This window comes from Anopheles arabiensis, chromosome 2, assembly GCF_016920715.1.
Source record: "Anopheles arabiensis isolate DONGOLA chromosome 2, AaraD3, whole genome shotgun sequence".
In the NCBI taxonomy this organism is placed as follows: Eukaryota; Metazoa; Arthropoda; class Insecta; order Diptera; family Culicidae; genus Anopheles; species Anopheles arabiensis.
Genome location: NC_053517.1, coordinates 65,732,443 through 65,755,736, shown reverse-complemented (window position 1 = coordinate 65,755,736; position 23,294 = coordinate 65,732,443). Strand labels below are relative to the sequence as shown.

The 23,294-nt window shown below is 38.2% G+C and overlaps 2 protein-coding genes across 3 annotated transcripts in view; both read left to right on the top strand.

The window, feature by feature from the left end:
- The window catches only part of LOC120893874, a 38,742-nt gene extending 23,553 nt beyond the window's left edge, over positions 1-15,189 (top strand). Inside the window, 10 exon segments of the mRNA XM_040296039.1 lie at positions 317-486; positions 579-725; positions 816-1,113; positions 3,219-3,336; positions 5,372-5,483; positions 5,575-5,757; positions 5,881-5,976; positions 10,001-11,635; positions 11,710-11,788; positions 13,302-15,189. Coding sequence (XP_040151973.1) covers positions 317-486; positions 579-725; positions 816-1,113; positions 3,219-3,336; positions 5,372-5,483; positions 5,575-5,757; positions 5,881-5,976; positions 10,001-11,635; positions 11,710-11,788; positions 13,302-13,318 — 2,855 coding nt within the window. The 3' untranslated portion in view covers positions 13,319-15,189.
- A 3,512-nt stretch (positions 15,190-18,701) lies between these two features.
- LOC120893352 (Bardet-Biedl syndrome 4 protein homolog) lies at positions 18,702-22,888 on the top strand. Of its 2 annotated transcripts, none has more exons than XM_040295167.1 (9): positions 18,702-18,876; positions 19,022-19,280; positions 19,380-19,652; positions 19,729-19,882; positions 21,202-21,324; positions 21,419-21,503; positions 21,593-21,679; positions 21,779-21,978; positions 22,250-22,888. In XM_040295167.1, the coding sequence occupies exons 1-9, from the start codon at positions 18,789-18,791 to the stop codon at positions 22,478-22,480; spliced, it is 1,500 nt and encodes a 499-aa protein (XP_040151101.1). In that variant the 5' UTR covers positions 18,702-18,788; the 3' UTR covers positions 22,481-22,888. The 2 variants fall into 2 exon arrangements, with proteins under 2 accessions (XP_040151101.1, XP_040151102.1); XM_040295168.1 differs by having other exon boundaries at positions 18,795-18,876; positions 18,948-19,280.
- The last annotated feature ends 406 nt before the right edge of the window (positions 22,889-23,294 follow it).

The window sequence follows — 23,294 nt, the reverse complement described above, 5'->3', positions numbered from 1 at the left end:
ACTTTTATTTGTCACCTATGTTCTATGTTCTTGACTATTTGACGCACGATGCATAAAGATGGTGGCCTTTTTGTAATGCACAAGGCTCTCGTATATAATTCTTATATCATAAATATATGAAAGTCAAACTTTGCCCCTATTTAAATGTCATTTGTTAAACTAACTATTGATAAAAAGATAGGTCATAATTTATTTGCTTATATCATTCGGCACAACACAATTTAAATTTAAAAATATATGTTATTATTTTTTTCAATCAGAATGTTTTTACTTTATTATATTGTTTATATCTCTTCCAAAATTAATCCTTTTACAGGTATGCAAACACAACAAGACGACAATGTAACGCAAGTGCTAAATCTAGGGCCTGATATTTCGTACAGCATACGGCATGTAGAGGAAGCCTGGCACCACCTAATCAAATCTGAGGACACGAAAAAGCTGAAGGAAATTGCTGTGTGCAACTTTGACTTCTTACTGGCTGCCGTGAGTATTTGGCACATTAAAGAGCGGAATGAAAGAAGGTATTAATTAATTTTCTCTTTGAATATTCATTTTTTCAATTTGTTGGTAAACAGGTGCAAACAGTGTCTATCAGTTATCTGCGCTGCCTGATTGAACACGTCCGATGTTACATCCTAGACAGGGATATCGAGCTGGTGTATTACACAATTCGGAAGTCGAGTGATGTTCTGACACGTGACCCAATGCAGCTGGGGGCCCAGGTAAGAATTGAACCATTGAACGGAACTGGAATTTTGACAAAACTCGCCACATTTGCTGCGGTCTTCATGTTGAGAATATTATATTTACAGTTGATTTCATGGCTAAAATCTGTGTCAGCACACGAGGGACCGCAAGCCCTACTAAGCGTAACTGTGCAATCAGCAACAGCATGGTGTGATGGCTATACCGTGCCATTGCTTGTTCCGTTGACTGGTTGGCTTCCAGTTCCCCTGCCCAGTCAAATTCGCTGCATTACAGTTCCTGGACCAGGTCCAGTGCGATGCATCGAAGTTTCGCCGTCCAAACAACACCTGATATTGTCACCAAAAGTCGGAGATCCCCAGCTGTGGCATATCATGAGTAACAGCTTAGTTCATACATTTAAAGGTATGTAATATTATTTGGTTAGTTTGCTTTTATTCGTTTACAGCTATGATATCTTGGCTTTCCCATTTTTGGCATTTAAAAAAGGTTTTTTAATTCTGCTCATATTGAATCCATTAATTTAGCTATGATATTTAAAACTTTGGGTTTCTATCGCATCTATTGCATCAAATATGTCATGATTTCAAGTGTTCTAAACCTAACAATTTTTCTATTACTGAACTGATTGCCCATTCTATGAAAATGTATGTGATATCAATGCGAAAAATTTACAAAAAAAGTAAACAAAACATTCGGTTTGATGTTTTCATCAACTGCGAAAAGAGTCTTTGTTGACTCACTGAAAAACGTTGCTGATTTCTTATGCCTCTTATAAAGATTAAAGAACAGGGAAAATGCATATTTCATCCTTGCCTTATCATTTTGTTTGTGTTTGTTGAAAGTTATAAAAGAAAGTAGAAGTAGATCATAATGGAACTACGTTTCTCAGCACTTTTTGCTGCCCTTTAAACGGACTTAGGAAAATGTCCGTGAGGATTTTAATCAAAGATTCATTCGTTGGTCCGGTCAATGGAGTTGTAGAGTGAACTGCATGGGATAATCTGCCCTTTGTAGGTTTGTTTGTATTTGTTTCTTTTCTAGATTTTCCCTTCCGAACTTCTTTATTGATAATTGGATGGATTAATTATATTCTGAATACATTTAAAGACTTCCACTTTGACAGTAAAAATATAGCTTTTTGAGATTATACAAAGTCTTGCGTTTATGCATATCTTCACCCTTATTAATGTGTTTAGATTAAGTGTTGTATTAACAATTTTTAATATCTGTATGTTTATTATGTAGTAATTTTTTCAAATATAAAATTAAAGAATTGCTGTAAAAAATCATGGAAGAGAAACTGTCTGTTCTCGTTCTTACTAGACTAGATTTGAATCCATCTCAAATGAGCACCAAATTCCAAGTGTAATCGAGTTATATGATATCTCAAACCAGTAATTGATAAATGTCCTTCGATCTAAACAGACGAATTGCGATTTAAAATTCACGATGAAGATAAAGATGACTACAATTTATAACATCTAGAACACAATTTTATGATACTCGATGAACAACATTACAAATATAACTAAAGGGAACTTTATGCAAAAATTTGAACAATTTCATCATCAAATAACTTAAGTATTACCAAGATTTGTTTTTGTAAGTTTATGCAGTAGGTGACAGCTAACTGAGAGGTTAAATTTGTGACAAAAAGGCACATTTGCTATGAATTTCTCCTCATAAGATTGCGGAAGTCTAATGTTTTGACATTTATGTGTTTTTCACTCCAGTTAGCGAACTTCTAGTTAAAAAGTACTCCAGTAAAACACATCCAGTTAGCGGTCTCTCATTTTATTTACTATCATGTGCTTAGTTTTATTTTATCTAAAGATACTTTGCTTACTAGATTGAACGGAAAAAAGTACAAACATTTGAAAGATTCAAATTTAGAGGTTTTGTTATCTTTACATTGTAGATATGTATTTTTGTTTCTAAATCTCCATCTGAATTATAAGACACGTTTAGGTTGAATAAAGTAATTAATTTAAGTTGGTTGTAATCATATCCATCAAAAAGTTTTTTTTACTGAAATCACATAATAATACTAAAATGTTAAATTTACCCCAATCGTAAATCAATTTCATCTACTATTCCCTTGTTCATAGTTTCATCTACCATTCCTTTGTTAAGGATTGTGTTAATTCAATTTCTTTTTCTGAAACAATCTCATGATGGTGCAACAGAATTTATCAAACTGGCTTCGTATGCCGTAGTTGTATCTGCACATAAGTGGACTGGTTACCATGCACGATTTATTTTCCAATCATTCCAACCAAGTGTATTACCAGGCTAGCAGTTACGATCTTATGCATGACACATTGTTGTCGGCCACAATCACTAATGTCGTATTATGTCAGGATCGGCTCGTATCATGTCCGGTTTGTACCTACATGCTCTGTGTTTAGTTTTGTGTTGACCATCACGTACGCCTGCCATCGCCATCTCCCTTTCTTCGATATCTTCTATCTCCCTTTCTATCCTGATTCTTTTTTTCTCTCTAACAGGTCATAGCGGTCCGATTACGTACATGAAAGTCCTGTCGCAGTATCTGGTCACAGCGTCCGAGGACACATCCGTTATCGTTTGGGACATGAAAACCCTGGCAATGAAGTTGAGATTACGGTAATGCTACAATTTTGCATGTTCATACTGGTTGCATCGTGCCAAGTGGTACTAAACATTCATTTATAGGTTTTGTCAGCTGCTCAGCTGACCAAGTTCTTGAAACTCGATAGTATCAGCAGTCAGCTAAACATTTGCATAGTGCCTCGGTGGCAAACCTTTTTGTGTTCCTGTGCAGAAATATTTTACTCTGTGGTCAAAAAGTTGCACCACATGTCGGACAAGAACACAATAAGTACGTGTTGGTAGAACAGGATAATGATTTTCAGATGTAGCACACAACATTTATCCTGTAGTGGAGTTTGGACCCACCCTCAAGCCTAAACATTACGCAAAGCAAAAAGTGAAAGACATTGCTGCTTACGGCAGCAAAACGGTACACTTCCTTCGAGGTCGATATGCAAATGAAAACACAGCTTTCATCCGTTCCATCGTTCATGCGTACAATGTATCTTCTCTACCATTAGCATCACAACTTATCACACCTTCCTTCCTGACGCCGCTCTTTAAAGCCACTACGATGGTTGATGTCGAAATCTGAAAAGGAAACCAACACACATGCAAGAACACATGAAATTCGGGAAATTAATGTGTTCCTAACATGATGCTTAATCATCCTGGCTTGACTTCTTTCAACCGGGCACACCTTATTTTACACGCATAGCAACATATAAAAATTTGTTTCAACGTAAGCCTAATCCATCTTTGAAAGCGCCACAGAAAACCCCCACAAAAAGCGTATCATTTTCACCCATTTTCCTCTCTACTTGTCGTTAGTTGCATTATTGGCAAACCATGTGTTCCAACTGTTGCGCAAATTTTGTTTTTATTTTTTAAGTAAAAAGAGAGAAAACAGTGTGAAAAAAACAATCGCTTTTCGTATCGCATGATTGAATTACACCCGATACGCGTCAACCGTGAAGTGATACCGAGCGATATTGTTTTCTCGTTAAGGTATGAAAATCGATCAATCGTTCTCTGATGAGTTATCCAGCATCACTTTACATTACATATTTTGGGCGGATTATGTAAAGAAGAATGTTAATATGCGCGACGATAAATCAAATCAGCACGATATTTGATGAAAACAGTGGCAAAGGATATAAATTTCACTCTCAGTTTTGAAAAGATAGAGTTAGAAAGAGCGCGATAGTAAAAAAAAATCAATTTGTTTTATTATCTGATTCCAATCCATTAAATATGTGATTAAAATATGGGAGTTGTATTAATTTACAGACTTCACAAGAGGCTCATGTAAAATGTGTCCTTGTGGAATAATCAACCATCTGACGAACAATATTTCGTCTATCGTTTATTTGGGTTGCAAATGATGACACTGTTTCCTTCCATTTGCATATGCCGGCAATGGTTTCAAAAGGATTAACTCACAAGCCAAGAACATATCGAATGGCAAAGGCAGTACAAGAGAAAGCAAATAAAAATCTAGTTCTTCCATGAATGAGCCCACACTGTTCATTACGAGCAGGCGAGCATTTCGCAAAACGAATATCCTTCGCCTTGACCGAAACCAAAAGTGCTTGTAGCACACTCTGTATTCTATTCCGGCGACATCATCTGCTGACATGTCGGATGAGCGGTTACTCGCTGTCAGCACAAGCCAAAGTTCCATTTGCATTGATAAGCCGTTGTTATCGCTCTTGTTCTATTTTCTCTGCAAGCAAATACTAAACTAAGTATTCTGCTGCAGATGGTATACTTTTACACCCCAGCCATATGTAATAAAGTGAATATTAAGTTTTCAATTAACATAGCTGAGAAGAGAAATGGTAATTTTACATCGCTATGCTATGCGAAGCTCAAATTTCGATTACACCAATGACAATGGTTTGAAAATAGAGCCCTCGCAGTTGTGTCATGCGGTTTATAAAGCTTTGTTTCAGAAAGAATTCATGTGGAAAACGGCATTAATTTTTTATGAGCTTGTTTGCATTTTGATAATTTATTTTCATGATAATTTGTTTAGAGAATTCCATATGAATGTTCATCTTTTTATGTTTTCCCCTATTTACTCTAGTGAACACATTGCTCCGGCATTATGTGCGACTTTGGCATTGGACAACAAGTACGTCATTAGCGGAAGTGATGATTCCAGTATTATAGTTGCACTTTTGGAAACAGGAAAACTGGTAAGATATGAGGGGAAAATAGTTTTTATTACTTTTCTGTCCAAAAACGCTTGTAAACAGTATTTTGATCATTCGGGTGGTGTAATATTAGGTAACCAAATTTGATCATCACCGTGGTCCTGTGTCAGCACTGCATATGAGCTACCCCAGTGAAGTCCTCGTTTCATCCAGTCACGACGCAACGGTATGTCTGTGGTCTCTGGAAAACTTTACACTACTCAACTGCATCCAGATGTCGCAGCCCATTCTCAATATGCATATTTCGTGCGATTCGGTAAGTTAACAACACAAACGGAATGTCTCGATTGCCGGAAACAAACCGGTTGCTTATGCGATGCCAACTTCCCGAAGGATGTCATCCCTTACATTTTTATTGCTTTTGTGCCTACTTCCATAGACATTCCTGCTGGCACATTGCGCCGACAATGGTTTGTATCTACGCTCGCTGACCACGGGTACGGAGCTTCACGCCTTGAAAGGACACAAATCGAAGGTAAGCAGCTTACTGATGGTACTAATCCCATAAACGGAAACTACGTGGAAAAGTTTGCGCTCTTCAAGTGTGTGATCTAAAGCAAAATGTTAAAAAGGTAGACCAAGCCGCAACAGTGCCATGACATTAAGCACGGTTCGCAAAGAAGTAGCGGGAAACTGTTAAAGAATTTTAATCTTTTCGCTATATTCAACTAAAAATATGAAGAAGATATCATTGAAATAGAATCTGCCATAAGATTACCTTAAAATCCTTTAAATAAATACTTTGCACAGCATCTTCAGTATGTTGTAAGCTTGCCAAACCAGCCAAAACCATCATTCATCATAGCTATCGGAACTCTCTTTCCTTTTACTGAAAAAATCTTTTGGAATTCGTACACATGTGAACAAATATTTACACGATTCCAGTTCCATGGCAACGTGGGCGATGAGAACTTATGTCTAACACAGAAATGGAAAAAAGATTCAGTCACAAAGTAAAGTAAACCTCGCAATCGTCAAGCGACGACGCGTGAAGGATCTTATAGCATGATTCGGATAATGTACTACAATCAAACGATTTTTTTTTGTTCAGCGTACCGAGTTAACGCAATAGTTCGTATCCAATGGACGAAAATATGGTATACTTCTTCACCGCATTCCCATGTTGCAGGGCGTTTGATTAACATTTTACTCCGCGTTCTTTGGAATGGTTGAGACTAACATGCCACGTCATTCGCTTCTCAGTGCACCTAATAAATATTTACGATTATAAGCACATCGGAGGGGTGAAAGCTCAATGACGATGGCATTCCGGTGTCGGATGCGGTTATTCCGGTTCCGGTATAAATGAGAAATCAATTCCTCATCTCAAGCCAGCGCATCACTCCGAGCCGCCTGTGGAATGCAGCAATGGCATTCCAAGCCGAACGGCTAAAAATAATCGGAAATCTTCCTCCGCACTGTGCTTCCGTGTGTTTCTATTGTCTACCCTAGTACCGCTAGGGCGCTTCTCGCGATGATCATTGGTGTAAGATGTTGGTACTGTTCATGTGGCGTAATCCCATCAAAAGCTATGAATAACGTGTGGCGCTTTTTCCCTCACATCAGCACCATTGTATCCAGAAAAGAAAACGGGTTGGCAGAATACAGCGGAAAACATCAGCGGAAGGAGATCATGAGCGCGGGCAGACAGTGACACTTTTCCATGATGATCGATGGTTCTCGCATTGACGAGTGGCGTATCCGTGCTTTGGGAGCATCGTTTCGGTTCGTGCTCAAAAGGTCGGGAAGATGGATGGATGAATGTTGTTTGTCGGAAGTGGCTGGATTCACAGGAAAGAGGACGTGAAGACGAATCGCAATCCCCAGCCATCATGCAAACAGGCATCGTACGCAGCCAGGTCGGAATCGGATTTAAATGTTATTTCGTGGTGCGTAGCGTTGACAAAAAGGCGTGAGAAAGACAGTCTTTGAACAACGGTGTGTGCGGGAGGCAGGCAGTTTAAGGGGGAAGCAAAAGCAGTCAGGCCAAACAAGAACTGAGGGCAATGTTTTTCCGGGCCTGAGCGAAAACCCCACAGCAGCAGCAACATATCTATGAGCGGTGTACGGTTCGTTGGTTTTGTTTCGTGGGGTTTTCCATTTCGCCCTTACTTACCACTGAATTTATTAACTTCTAACGAGCGAGAGCATAAGGATTCCCTTAATTGTATGTGTGCAGGAAAGGCAAACGAAAAGCTTTTTGTTTATGGAAGAGAAACTCAATATGGAGTCACCGAAAAGAAATCCACCGCAACGTGAATGATATTAAAGAGCACAATGCCGTGACGCTTCAGCGGTACCTTTTGGCTATGTGATTGCAAATATTGTATCTTTTCACTGATGCTAAAGTGCACGATTGCGTTTTCTGCGAAACAGAAAATGTGTTGGAGGATTGGGGATTTAAAAGCTTTCTCTCTTTTATAGAACTGGGAAGTGTGAACATATGGGTAGAGAAAGATATTTGCTCAGGCAAAAGTAAAGTGCTTTACACTATCGTAAAAAATAATTGGTTGGTGATTTTTACGATTGACGCTGACTTTCTTTCAAACCATAAAGGTAAAGGCAAAGGTAATAATAAAATGTAAAACATGTTGCACCGATAGCGGCTTCTAGCTGCTACATAACATTCTTAAAGCTTGTTACCCTTAGGCATAATGTACGGCTAGGTAGCTGTTACGTACAGCACGTTTCAACTCAACACAATGATGAGTGAGAGGGTCGTTGTTCTGGGATGACGTTGGTTGAAGTGAGCTTAGCGTGTGGTTAGGACTTTAGATGTTGTAAGAAATGAGCAACGGATTGAATTATTCAACTGATTGCTTCTGGAAAGGATGAACCATTCCATAAGCCACACTGTTTACCACAAACCCAAAGGGATCAGCTTGCGTTTTCTAAGCTCCGTGGCTGATGTGGTAAGGGTGATTATGGCATGTTCATGAGGATTATGCGTTTGATTCCTGTTTGATTGCTTTGCAGATAATGTTGGTTGCTCTGATTCGTAGCTTTTTTTGTGCAAAACATTAGCTTTAATTTTTGGAATGCATTGAATTCGGGAGAATCATGTAGAAAGAGGCGAGCAATCCAAAAAGCAAAAGCTAAAGCAACTGCCCTGTTTTTCTGTGGTTCGTAATTGCTAAGCCTTGGTGCCACATTGATTAAATTTTAAATGAATAATGTATTTTTTTCTCAAATATTTCTTAAGATTAAGACATTTTTTGTAGGTAATTTTAAAGGTTATTCTTAATTATTGTACTGAATGTAACTGATCAACGTTAAGCAAATGAATAACTTCAGTTAAATGCATTATACCAATGTTTCGAATATAGTTGAGCCGTGGCCATAGGGCCAACCAAAAATATTAAATGAGTAATTGTTATATTATTAGGGTAAATGTACCAAATGAGGTGCAATTTGTAGGGGTACAGATGTGCTTTAATGGAATTAAAGTGACAGCAAGGTAAAATTATGCATATTTTAACACAGAGTAAATGGAATATGTTTTATCTTCGCAATCACAACCATTTTTACCATCAAATACAACAAATTTACGAAAAAATACATATTATTGGGCCTGCTTCGTTATACCTATAATGGTGGTATGTTTTCTATAGTCGTCGTATTGTGTTCCTATAGTGGTGGTAAACAAAGATACCCTAAAAACTTACATAATTCAATCGTAAAAAATGTATACATTTGAGTGATGAAAATATCGACTAAAGTACTGCATAACGACTGTAGTCTACCCACGTCCGGAAGGATGTGCTTGATTTGAAGATGATTTTTACTCAGATAGATGTGAGAGTTTTGGCCTTTTTTGGTCAATTACTTACAGAAAACTCATTTCCATTGCTTATTTTTCTGAAAACAGTACACCATGTTAAAAATATACAGAAAAAACTAAAATGGCCTGCTTTTACTGATTTTATGACTATAACCACTATAGGAACAGGCCTGTTTTGTGTACCTATAATGGCAATATTGTAAAAAAAAAACACATTAAAATGCCAAAATATGGTCAAAGGCAATGGATTTTAGTAAATCAATAACATTTCATGAAAGTTATGTTAAAACAATAATAATTGCTTTGTTAGGTTGTCATTTAAAACGTTAGCAAAAATATGAGTTTCGTTATGAAATCCTAAGGATTTTGAGAGAATGTTGACACATTTCACAAAATAATGGATTTATCTGTCACTATGTAACGGAATATCCACATTTAACTTTAAGACCCTTTTTAAAAGACCAGAGAATTTAATTAAGATCTGAAGAGAACATTCATAACTTAATTACTCTCAGATTATCGTATGGAGTGCTTTTTTGTGCAAAACCACGACCTTTTGTACTACCACCACTATAGATACGTTTACCGTACAGATACACTCATTCAAACAAAGACTTGCATCAAATCGTTCATTTAAAAAAATGGCAGCAAATGCTATAAAAGTGTGTGTTTTTGGTGCCAACTGTTTTATTAAAGCTTTTTTTTTTAATTTTCATAGGTACGAGCTCTTTGTATAGCTATGGACAGTCAGCGAGCGATCGTTGGAGGTGAGGACACAAGAGCACTGATCTTTGACATGCATTCGGGCCGTGTGATTCGTTCACTGCCCCCGAATCCTGGCGCCGTTACAGCGGTGTATGTGATGGAGAAGGACGACTACCTTATTACGGCAGGTGGTAACAAAATCACGTTCTACTCATTCCGCAACGAAGATTCCATTGTCAATTTCTATCCAAAGAAGAAGAAAACACTTAAAAAGTTTCATCGAAACCGGTTGGCTTTACAATCAACTTCGAGTCCAGTGATCGGTTTCGATGTATCGCGTGATTCTACAATGGCAGCTGTAGCGTCTAGTCGGTGCGTTCAGATTTGGCAGCTGAATTCACCAGAACTGACCAGTATACTGGAGGGTCACTCAGCAACGGTAACATGTGTGAGTTTTGCACCAAACTGTGAATTGGTCGCCTCTGGCTCAGAGGACAAAACTGTAAACGTTTGGAGCCTAGGGCTGGGTACAGTGACTGCAACCTTCAAAGGCCACTGTACCTCGATCAGTTCTGTGACTTTCATGATGGATGCAAGACGTATTATATCTGCCGATCGGGATGGTTTGTTGTACGTATGGATATCCGACTCAGGTATGATTCTGCAAAGTGTTCAGGGTCCGCACAAGTGTCTATCCGTGACAAACAATATGAAGTTTGCGGTGTGCACTAACGGAGACTCTAGTCTGCGTATCTGGTCCTTGACGCGTGAAGATGAGAAGTATACAGTGTCACATTCGGACGAGATTACCTGCTTTATCATCACAGCCGACTCACTATACGTCATAACTGGATCAAGGGACATGTCACTGAAGGTGTGGCAGGCTACGGGAGGTAAACTGGCACAGGTTCTAGTCGGACATACGGATGCAGTTACTTGCGTTGCCGTGTCAGTTACCAACAAGAGCCAGGTGATATCAGGATCAAAGGACTCGAATCTAATTATATGGGATATTCATACTGGTGAGGAAATACATACGCTTGCTGGTCACCTTGGCCCCGTGACTTGCGTTAAAGTGTCGGCTGATGGTACTACAGCTGTCTCCGGAAGTGACGATAAGACACTTATCGTATGGGAAACGAAACGCGGTTTAGCATTGACCTCTCTGCAGTTACACGTGCAGTTCACTCGGTTCGATATTAGTCTTGAATGTTCTCGAATAGTCGTGCAGCTGGTGGATAATTCTTGTCTACCCATCATCTGCCTCCACAACTCGCCGGCCAGCTACATAAAGCTTCCGACCTATTCGGCTCCGGCACGAGATGTTGAGGACCTTCGACCGGCCGGGCCAAAGCGCCCTGCTCGTCGTCTGCTCAAGAAGGAGGTGTCGTTAGATACATACACATGGCAGAAAAAGTATGCTCACCTCACATCCTCGGTTATGATGGCTCAGGTTGACGAGCGTCTCAAACGACGGTTCTCAGTGTCCGCCAGCATGGAAGAAATTTCAAAGCTAGCCGAAGCTAAGAATGTTGAATCGCAAGCTACTCTTGGACCGGAGCAGGCAGCACTCGCACAATCCCAGCACTTTGATCAACTGGAGGCTCTGTGGAATAAACGATCGCCTCCCAGACGCAGACTTAATGCGGTAAGTAATATACTTGTTGCTAATGAAATAATTACAAATACGAACGAACCATTCTTATATTTTGCCCCTTATAGTCACTCTCTCGCCAATCGTCACTCGTTGAGGATCGAATTGATTCGTCTGATGAGGATGAGTTCCAGGAGGAACGCGCAGGTATGTCCAAGAAACTGGCCCTCTTTCACGCATCGCGTCCTCTATCGCTTTCAGTAGATGCATGGAACTGTTCTAGTCTGTACTCCTCAACTTCCTCCACCAACACCCAATACAACCAACCGAACCATCATCAACAGCATCATTACTACCAGCACCATCACCGACACCAGCCCGATCTGTTGCGTGAGGTACTACTACTGAAGAAGCAACACTCGGTACCGACGGGTGGCACAAGTGGTTATTCGGGCGATCCGTTCGGCGGTCAGCTAAAACTATCCTCTACCGAGACCGACTTACAGGCATTGTTTCGGCACTGTACATTTGGCACGCTTAGTTGCCACTCAAGACGTCGGCAGTCAAGTCCAGAAAATGAACAGTACCACGTACGTAGACGTATGTCTCGTTCGATCGATAATCTTAACCACGAGGTAGCTGTATTCAATCAACAATGTCGACGCAATCCCATGTCGCGATCCTGTTTAATGCAGTAACAAGACAGTTGATGTGGGCTTTTTGTTTCGCTACCTTGATTTGGGGGTAAGGTGTGTGGTTATATATCTGCGCAAATTTCTTGTTGTGTTCCGCATACTAACTAAACAATAATTCTTGTAGCAAATAATTTGCTTTAAGTTTTTCGCTGCTTTCTTTAAGCTAAAAAGTGAGTTCAAATGAGAATTTCAATTGATGTGTTTAGGGTGGAAACCCTCTGTACAAACAATATCGAAACTATGAATTTACTCGGCGCAAAACCCTTTCAACGTTGGAATATTTTTTTCCAATTTTATTTATAATGCTTCATCTCGTTTGAAGCTTAGTACACATTTAAAAACAGGACTCTTTTAATGTAGTATTTTTCTATAAATACGGAAGCAGGGATGGACTAATGGTGAATGGTATGCGATGAATTGACAGAAATAATTGAATTATACTAGTTCTAAATTATTCGTTTGGTTGAATTCGGTAAACTTTATTAGCTTTCGTTAGCTATTATAATGTTTCTCACTTTTTACCTAATTCATTAGAACTTACAGTAATTTGAATTTTACTTCTTTGTTTAGTAGATAGATTTGGCAAAACGTACGAAAACATGTCTACCTATTTAATAATTTTAAATGTTTTCGGTTATTTCATTCGCCGATTCTTAATCCTTTGATTAGTAGATTGAGAAACCCTCATGTATTTTTAAAATTTTGTATCTACTTTAACAATGTAGTTTTCTTCAAGACATTTTTAGAAACTATAGCCTTAGTCGCCCAATCTTTAAGCATGTCTAGCACATCTTTCCAAACTTTTACCAGTTCTGCTTCCATAATCTAGACATCTACAGCTTGCTTAAGACGCTTCGTTTTACTGCCTTGCGTAAGTAGTTTCATAATCTTTCTATCATATTTGAAAGTATTTAGAAGGTTAAGTTTATAGTTAGAACTTTTCACAACCTAAACACTTTTTTAATTATCATTGTTCAAACACATTTTGAACAAAACTATAATTGCTCTTATTTTCTTCTTTACAGATGTCCTAGCCGATTGAAAATAATGTAATGGATACTTATACATTGCCGTAGGTATTGCAGTATTAATTTTTCAATAATTCGTGTCATGCCTGATACAGCGGACGCATTTATTTTAAATGGTTAGTACAATCGTTCACAACAGTGGTTTTAGAACAGTGAGGACAATTCTGATTACATTCCTGAGCAAAAATCATAGAATTTTAGTTTTGCCTTCTGCACCTAGTGCGCAGACGTCGTAACTAAAAAGTATCTTCCGTAAAGCTCCCATAATCATTCAAAAGCTTCATTCAAGCAAATAGCACTGAAAGTTCATAAAATGTTACAAGAGCTTTTTTGCCATAAGCGATAAAAGGGTAAGTTCCTTGTGAAAGCGCAATGAATGACTAGACAGGAAAATCCTCTTTTCATTGATTTATAACAAATAGGCTTTTATCATATCGTACCGAAAGCTCATAAAAGGCCGTGAGATGTATTTTGAGTCATTCCTAGAAGATTCGATTCAATCAATAGAAGAAGATCTAGTTTATGCAACCAGTACGTACTTTCACCGTTCGATGTTTCTCTGCAAGTAGCAGTGTATGTATTGCTGTAGTGAAGGTACTGAGTCGATTGATTCTAAAAACAAATCGTTTCCGAATGCTTTCCTACAGTGTTGTAGGCGATTAAATATTAAGATGTTATTAGTAGTAAAAGTAGCAATAGTGGAGCATTTTAATGATAAAATAAAACTGAATAAGAAGCAGACGTTGAGCATTAGCAAGTAAGATGAACCACATGTTTTACGCTATCAAAAGCAGATAACGCAAATATACGCGCTATAGCTGATATTCGTAGCAATATTAATTGTTATTACCAAGTAAACTGAACTGCAAAACAATGATAAAAAAAAACTATTCATGTATTGATCATGTGTAGAACTGAATGTCATTTCTGGCAATACATGTCTACGATTTTTTTAATTCAACTCTAAAACAAGGGATATAATTACAACCAAGAAAGAGTAGGGCGCGTTCCAGTAATCCAGTAGCGCGTAAACAGTAGAACAATGAATGGGTAAAGTAAAAGTGTCATGTGTGGTGTCTAAACAAGATGAATATTATTCTCTTATATTATGCTATACACCTTCCACTACGAAAGTAAAACAAGTGAACTGCACTGATCTACGATACCTTTACGAGAGATAGAAGTCTTGTAGTGTACTGAACCTTTTTCTAGCACCGACAATCATGATTGTTTGTTGACCGATTTCTACAATCAAGAACTTTCTGGAGCAGAAGAAAAACCATGTTTTGCTGAGCCAATTTATTGGACCATTGTTTGTCCCGTTACACCTTTTCTAGTTAATGAGGTATTTTGGATCCATTTAAGGGTTAAAATTGATGTTAATGTAGAACAATCAACCACTATACGCACATGTTAGGTACCATATGAACTATATATGCATGATTGCGTTTTCCATTACGATTGTGTTCAAATTGGTACATGAATGAAATGTTGTTCAACTTTTACTTCAAATTTGTTAACTCCATAGCTTCAAATAACTTCAATTTCCGACTTTATTGCGTATTAGAATAAATTTAAGGAATTTCAAAGATTTTGATTTGTTTGCAAATAATGTACCTTCCTACCTATTTCATATTTCAATAACTTGGAATATTAGTAATTAAGAAGCCTTTTCGTATTATGCAAAGCAATCATTTATTATGTACTCTATTAAAGTATGTTTTATTCTGAAAAGTAAAATAAAGTGTGTTACTGTGAGGTATGCAAACCAGTAGCATAGAAATAGAAATAACAAGAAACGATAAACTTTAATGTTATGCAACCTGTAGTGACAAAAGTCAATCAAAAAGTGAGATACCACTAATAAAAATATCCTACAGCAATATGATGTTTTTTCTGTCTTTATTAGTAAACATTTTATTGATTATTTAATTACAGCAGAGATGAGCAACCTCTTTGAGCTGCGGGTAACATTTGTAACCAAATCGTATTGGTGGGCCACTTAACAATTATCATTTATTATATTTTACTTTACTATACTATACGACAACTTAAGTGAAGTGCTTCAGGTCCATTAGAGCTTCTTCCGGCTTACCTTAGGGCAGCAATCTAGGGCCTCAGCTCTTCTTGTTTTTTACATAAATGACGTGATGGTCATCATCTTGCTAAAATCTACCGACATTCTTTAATTTCCGTGATTGAACAGGTTATTTCGATAATTGTGTGACCTCAATTTTGCTTGGATTTGGTTTAAAAGAAACATCTATCAGTTACAATCTTTCATTTCACTTAATTTTTTCGCCTAACAACATTATTTTTCGGACACAGATTTTGTAGATTTTGTTCCAAGTTTTATGAACGAATATGTTTAATCTTTTTCTACACATGACCGATAAAAATTGAATCTTGATTGTGGGGATGGATTTCCTTAAATGTATTGTTATAAGCTTTTGTAAAAAAAAGAATCATTTTGCGGACCAAGCCTTTTCACGCTGAGTGGTCCGCGGACTACAGGTTGGAGACCACTGCCATTGATGATGCGTTCTCGCCTCGATACTCCACCTCATTCTGCATTCTTTATTCTGTTCTCCGCGCACCTTATTAACGCAAATAAATTAGGCGCCCAACCTTATAAAACCAGCAAACCGACATCAATCGGTGCCATGGTAATTACCACGACGAATAAGTGGCGTTCTTATGGTGTTGTTGTTTATCACCGGGGAGAGCTCAGAAGCCATGGTATGGGATTGGAGCATTTTTTATGCATTTTATTATTTTTAAGTTTGCTTTACAAATTGGACTTGGATGGTTATCAAAAAACTACGACAGACAACTGCTTTTGGTAAATTTCCCATGAAAGCTAATTATTCGAGCTTACTTCCAAAATAAAACTCTACGCTTTTACGAGCTGCCTTGAGGCAGTTATCTAGAAATTACGGCAAGGTGGACAAAAACATGCGTGTGGACATGTTTTTTGAGTTTTTGTTTGTTCCCGATGGGACGCACAGCAGGGGAATGTTGAGTCGGTTCGCTGGCTAAGATACCTCGTCGATATTCCATCTTCCATTTCGTTCCATCTCTTTACATGATCACTTCGAGTTGTGGCGCCATTGCCTGCAGCTCCGAATCCAGGAGACAGATAGTAGAAGCAGATATTGTTGCTTCCTGACATGCATGTTCAAGTTTTCCAGGTATTTTTTCGCTGTTTGGCCAGTTGCACTGACCTCCCGGCCAAGCGAACGCAGCGATGTAGCTTCTTTTCCTTCAGTCTTCCTCTTCAGCTTAGGCGTCATCCATCAATTACGTAACGTTGAAAAGGGAAGGGGAGTATCGTCAAACGTCACGATTTGTTACATGAGGGAGGGGAAGTTCAACAGGAGATTTGAAGTAAACGCTTCTTGTTGCTTAGAATCATCGTCGTTCGGTACCGGACTGTCTTTCGATGATCTAATTGTTGTTTAATAGTACCAACATGTTTAAGTAACTGGAACGGACTTATACAACATCCAAAAAGTGCCGCACGATGTTCGTTCTCGATGCGATGGAGTGTCGTTATTTGATCACGCGCGCTTCTGAACAAAGTTTTTCTTTGAACAAAGATTATGTTTACTGACTCATATATGCTATTACTGACGCTGAAAATGTTAAATATTATGTTTGTAAATGCTTCGGGAGGGCCATGAATTCCGTTGGTCCGTTGTACGACAAGAGTTGTACGACACTGCGTAAATAATCTTCTAAAAACCAACCTTTAATAATATATAGACCAGGAAGAAATCATTTTTAATTAGAACAAAATTCTCTGGCAATTTTACTGGCTGAAACTATTTTGTATAAAATAAAAAAATATTGTGAATCCGCTGTGCACATATTTATATGTTAAGACCCAACGCAACGAACATGTTCATGTTAATGTACACGGAAAACTATTACAAAAGAACGTTAAGCAAAAACGGAAAATAATTGATTCTTAGTGCAAGTAAACGAAAAACAGTGGAATTCATCAGATGGTCAAATAGCAGTTGCCCTACATTTGTACAGAGCTGTGATTCTATGCACGTTAACGAGAGTTTTTTCGTTTATTTTTTCCGTGAACCCCTTGCAGTCCGTGGCATGAAAAGACGTGGTCCACAAAATAATTGATTTTTTTAATAAAAGCTTACAACAATACATATAATACAAATTTTCCCCACAATTAAGATTTAATTTTTAACTGGCATGTCTAGAACAATACTAAACATATTTCTTCATAAAGCATTGATCAAAGTTTACAAAATGTATACTTCAGTAACTTTTCGATTACATTTTCCAAGTTCATTCAATGACATCATGTCTATTCCAGGTTAGCTCCGAATTTTTTCTCATCTGATGCATACTTGAAAGCAGATGTTTATTATCTATCTGTTGTTTTATTCTATTTATTCTTCTTATTCGGGGTCATGTCGGCCTATACAGGCTTTCATGACTTATTTAGTACCTCGCAGCCGAACATGTAGTTAGTCCTTACTATCGGATAGTTCGGCAGCCGGAAGGTAAGGTTGGTAGATATCCTTAAACAGATCTGCAAAAAAATCCATCTTCATCCCATTAAATGATTTGCCCGTGTGAGACTGTGGTTTGCTCTCGGTTTCGATTCAATCGTCGCGTATGGGGAGCGGGAAGGAGATAAAACAATGATAATGACCAATTTTGCTCATCATCTTATGTGTAAAGCAACGGTTTGCAGAACGGGCCAATATTATTTTATTTTTTCTTTTAAATTTTTGCCATTATTTCATTATTGGTTCGTGTATTTCCTAAAAATCGTGGGACTGTCAAAGGGTTTAAGTTTTAATCATTAATTAATTTAATCGTATAATTAAATGTATGGTGATATTAACTTTTATGTATTTAATGTAAAAATCTTTCAAAGAAGAGAAATTACATCGTTTCTTTCTAATTAAGTGGCAAAACCAAGCACTTTCAGCAAAACTATACGATAAGGAAATATATTTTGACTAAAAACTGCGAATCCTGTTTAAAAAAACTGTAAAATGTCTAAAACTTGGAAGAACAACGCCGTTGTATCTGGAACGAAGAAAATGTTATATTTTTCCGAAGGCCATTGCGGGGAGTTGCATTGCGTATGATAATGGTTCGGAAGCACAATTGACGAGACGCAAATGCCAGAATCGAGAGGGGATGCTGTGTGAAATATAAGATGAGGTAAAATAATAAACAAGGGAATCATACTTACACCTCTATGTTACTCTAATACGTTCTTTAAAAAACATTACTGGTGTGGAACGATACGTCATCATTCATACCGCCATTGCGCAACGTGGTCGCTAGGGGCAACGTATCCAAACAAATTCCAAATTCACTACCAAAACAAATTTACCATCAGTTGCAATTGACACCTGGCGAAGCTTTGTGCTGTCCACAATTGTTTTCAGAAAAGAATACAAACAAAACAAATTCAAGCGTTTTGGCAGGCAAAGAAAGATGACGGAACGTTATGTGTACTGTAACGGACGAGCGCACGAAGGAACCGTGAGTGTGTCAACTAACAAGCAACTTTCTTCACAGGCAGGTAAGTGCTGTTTGGTAACACATTTCTTCGAATCTACAAAAACATAACCAAACAGTAGTTCTATGCAAAAGAATGACACAGAGGTACTATACCGTAACGAATTCTCAAAACTGAAGAAAAAACTGTGTCACTATTTGCCTTCCAGCAATGAAACCTCAAAGTGTAACCAATCGCCACATGAACTGGCTGATACACGGTTTGTATACCAGGAAGCATTTTGAGCAGTGCAAAAAATTGATTGACCGTCAGCTGGGCATTTGCTACGACAAGCAGTACTTATACTACATGAAGGGTCTTATTTTGCGAGAGGAAAACAACTCAACCGAAGCCGTACACTGCTTTCAACAAGCGATTGCGCTGAACAAAAAAGAACCAGAAAACTACAAGGAACTCGCCAAAACACTGTGAGTGTCAAAAAGGCGCATATTGAAAAATATTGAAGGCGCATATTGAGGCGCATTGTGACTTTAATGCTTATTTTTTCTATTCCCTGCTGCCTGGAGATATTCTATGGGAAAATTTCGCAATGCTTTAGAAGTATTTTTGAAAGCGGAAACTCTACTTGAACGACCTGACCACGAAATCTATCATCACATTGGTGAGCTGTATTACAAAAATTTCGGACAGCCAAAGGCGGGTGTCGGTGAGGCAAAGGAATATCTCAAGCAAGCCGTCACTTGCGGTAAGCACGTAGAAAGCTATAAGATTTTGGCCCAAATTTACATCGAAGAAGGAGACAGCATCAAAGCGATTGAAATGATAGAAAATTGTTTGCAGTAAGTTCGAAGGCTTTTTTTAAACTAGTTTTTGGTTGCGGTTTACGGCTTTATTTGCTTTGCTTATTTCTTCCAGAATAACGCAAGATGACGTATCCTTGATGACGCAGATAGGTATACTGTACTTGAAAATCAACGAGTACCAGCGGGCGTTTGAAAAATTACTTGATGCAACGGCAACCGATTCCAAGCATACAAGCGCCCTACTAGCATTGGGATCAATATTACAAGTACGTAGGTCAATGCTTTTCTATTAAACGCAATAAGAAAATTTGTTGTTGTCACGCTTGCAAAGCTCTATTCGCAATAATCTTTTTTGTGTATATCAATTGTCTTATGTTCGGAAATGTACGGCTAACGATTTGCTTGTGGCTCTGTCTAATTTTGATGTCCCTGTAAACATTTCGTACAACTTGGACATTTTCGTAGAATTCTACTTGCATTTTATTTTTTATTGACCACTAGTCTATTCGACCAACCACTAGTCTATTGGATCATAGACCGGCCATAGGTACAGTCTTTCCCCGAGTTATGCGAATAATGCGTCTCGGAGACATTTGCGGAGCTCGGATTTTCGCGTAAGTCAAATGTCACGTAAGTCAGCTAAACTATTGTTGATACATGGTTGAATTTGATTAAATTAATTGCTTTTATGCACTAAATTCCATTTTGGATATAAATCGTATGAAAGATTAGATGATTTCTGTCTTTTAAGCGATTTCAAACAATCAACGATAATTTAATTTATTTTGCGTTTCATAATTGTTGCACAATATGGTACTGATTTAACATATCAACTGTCTACATTAAAAGTTAGCGTGACTCGAGTGTCTCGTATCTCGGGGAAAGACTGTACTGGTTTATTTGCCGCAAATAGTTAAGTTTAGGAACAATACAATTCCGCATAAAAAATTTATCAACTTGTCTGGACTTGACACAAACTTAAATTTTATAATAATTACAACACTTAAAAAACCTTTTACAGATTGGTAGTTTTGGAGTGATATTACAAACTAAGCTAGCTATTCACTTATCAATTACGTAAAATCTTTATTTTAAAAAACTTTTTTGGGATAACATTTTTCAAATTTCAAACAAGCAAGCAGCCATTTTCCAATGAAGCCATATGTTTTCCAACTGAAACAAAGCCAGTTTTGATTCAGATATGACGTTTATTTCATAGAACCGGTCCTTAGGTTGCGTGGTTACGATCTAAGGCTTGGCAACCGAACAAAACGTAGATTATGAACGTTCAACGTCGCAAAGTCCTTGAAGTAGAAATTCCTGGTCAAGCATAATGTTATGGTTTCATAAGTTTACTAGAACTCAGTTTACCGGAGTGAATAGCTTTAAAACTGGTTCATACCGGTCAACAACATGGTTCAACAATGGTTTTAACTTTTTTTAACGGTATTAAAGTTTGTCACTTAATACTCGACGCACAATTTACTGCTTCGCTTATAGCCCGGGATTTAATGAAATATTTTCTACATTTTGTTCTATGTTTTCGAATTGCAAGCATATTAATTAATACTACAATATTTTACAGTCAAAAAATGACATTGACGGTGCCCTTAATAAGTATAAACGAATATCGAATTTAACAGACGAAAGCTCGGAAGTTTGGAGTAACATCGGTTTATGCTTTTTCAAGAAGCAAAAATTTATTGCTGTAAGTTGCTTTCATTACTACTCTTACAGCAAAACTTATTACAGGCAAAATAGTTATAACCTTCATTCAATAAACTTTTCATATTCTTCCGCAGGCAATTTCATGTCTTAGGAAAGCAACCTGGGTTTCGCCGTTGAACTTTAACGCGCTTTACAATCTTGGACTGGTGTTGGTAACAGGTAGGCTCCAAAACTAGAAAGGATATTGCTCGAGAAAGGAAGTCTGTGTTTTTTTCTCTCTCTTACCCATTACTGAACTCAAATTACAGCCCAACAATACGTGAGTGCCTTTCAAACGCTAGCTGCTGCGATAAGTCTACGGCCAGAGCATGCCGAGTGCTACATGTTGCTGGGAAGTGAGTTTCAAATCATGTTTTCCAAGAACGAACGCCAGAGTACATCAATAAATAAAACCCTCGATAAAACTTTTCTATCCTGCCATCGCGCTACTACAGCTTGTCTGCGGCATTTAAATGATCCCGGAAACGCTTACCTTTCGCTGGAGAAGTCAACCATGCTTCCGGACGCCGTCAAGAACCCGCTAATCTATCTTAACTTCGCACTCTATTGTTACGAAGTCGGAAAATCGGACCAATCCGTGCTGTATCTGAGCAACTTTCTCGACATGACTCAACACATTACGGTCCATCGTGAGGCAAGTATGATTACACTGATTGCATGCTGAGGTAGTAAACGACAACCATGATTCACTTTGAAGCGCGTAAAACAGAAGGAAAAGGGAAAATTTGGCACACTTACGTGGCGAGTGAGCACGCGTTTTATTGTGGTCGCATTTTGTTCGAAGTAATTTTTTCTTTTACCCGTGCGTCGCATAATAATTTTTATTTTTTTTGCTGACCTCATGTCATCGTCTGCTCTGGGTTTGTTCGTATCCATTATCATTGCTTACCCCTTTTCATTCACAGTACCTAAAAATGGCCGACCGACTTAACGGAGCTCTTGCGGTGGCTGCTGGTGGGCAGATTGATGCTCCTACCGCACCAGACACAGGAGGACACACCGGGGGTCTTGACCGTACCGAGAAGGATCACCGGATGCAGGATGAAACTGTTGTCAACATGTCCAGTGGTGGATTGGCGGACGCGCGGAATGAGGGCGCTGTCGAAGAGGATGGCTCCGACGGTGATTTACCCTGATGTGCATTGCAACAAAGGAAAAGATGTAGACTTCTTGAAAGGATTAGCAATGGAGGGTCCACTGCTGGTTGGAACTTTATTATCTTGTTTTTTTTTTTAAGCTAATGCTTTTACGCTATTATTCCAAGGATAGCCCGGCTCAGATTCCTTGAAATCTCTAGAAAGCAGTATCAACCCGTTGTGGTGTTGCATAATTTTAACGTCTAGTTTGAACTGCTTCGGACTGTTTTGTTTTATCCCGTCTTTCGTTGGTGGAGCTTTCACCACTGGGCGTGTAGTTTTTTTTTGTCATTTACACTAGTCCTAGATATAATGTTGCATGCAGTATAATGAAGACAAACTGACGTTAGATAAGAACAGAAAACAAACAACGCAGTACGCGTCGTATAAATAAATGATGAACACTAAGTGATGATGATCTGCTGAGATGGTGATGATGATAATCCGAATCTGAGGCGTGATGTTTTTGACTCTCGAAATTCCATCTTCGTGGCATGTTGCGCAAAGACAAGACGTCGTTAAAATGTGTTGTTTTTTTCACACTGAAACAAAATTGCAATATTCTGCTGTTATTTATGTATTTAGATTATGTATGCATATGCACGATCATACCATTCTTGATGTCTTTGCATATTAGCGCAGTGGCGGATTAAGACAAGTGGAGGCCCGTCAAACGGTCAAACGAATTAGGTATGGTTGAAGTGTCGAGCAGGTGGTTAAATCAAAGATTGTCAGCCAGAGAAAGATGAGATGAGTAGCATTTTACCTTATGGAATGGGTTTCTTTTTTCTGGGCCGCTCGAGAACACGGGGCT

Bases quoted from the DNA above. Each gene is read 5' to 3' on its own strand.
- LOC120893352 (XM_040295167.1), top strand. From the start codon at position 18,789: ATGACGGAACGTTATGTGTACTGTAACGGACGAGCGCACGAAGGAACC. The intron at 18,877-19,021 runs GTAAGTGCTGTT...TTTGCCTTCCAG, and splicing joins GCAACTTTCTTCACAGGCAG to CAATGAAACCTCAAAGTGTA. The intron at 21,979-22,249 runs GCAAGTATGATT...TTTCATTCACAG, and splicing joins ACATTACGGTCCATCGTGAG to TACCTAAAAATGGCCGACCG.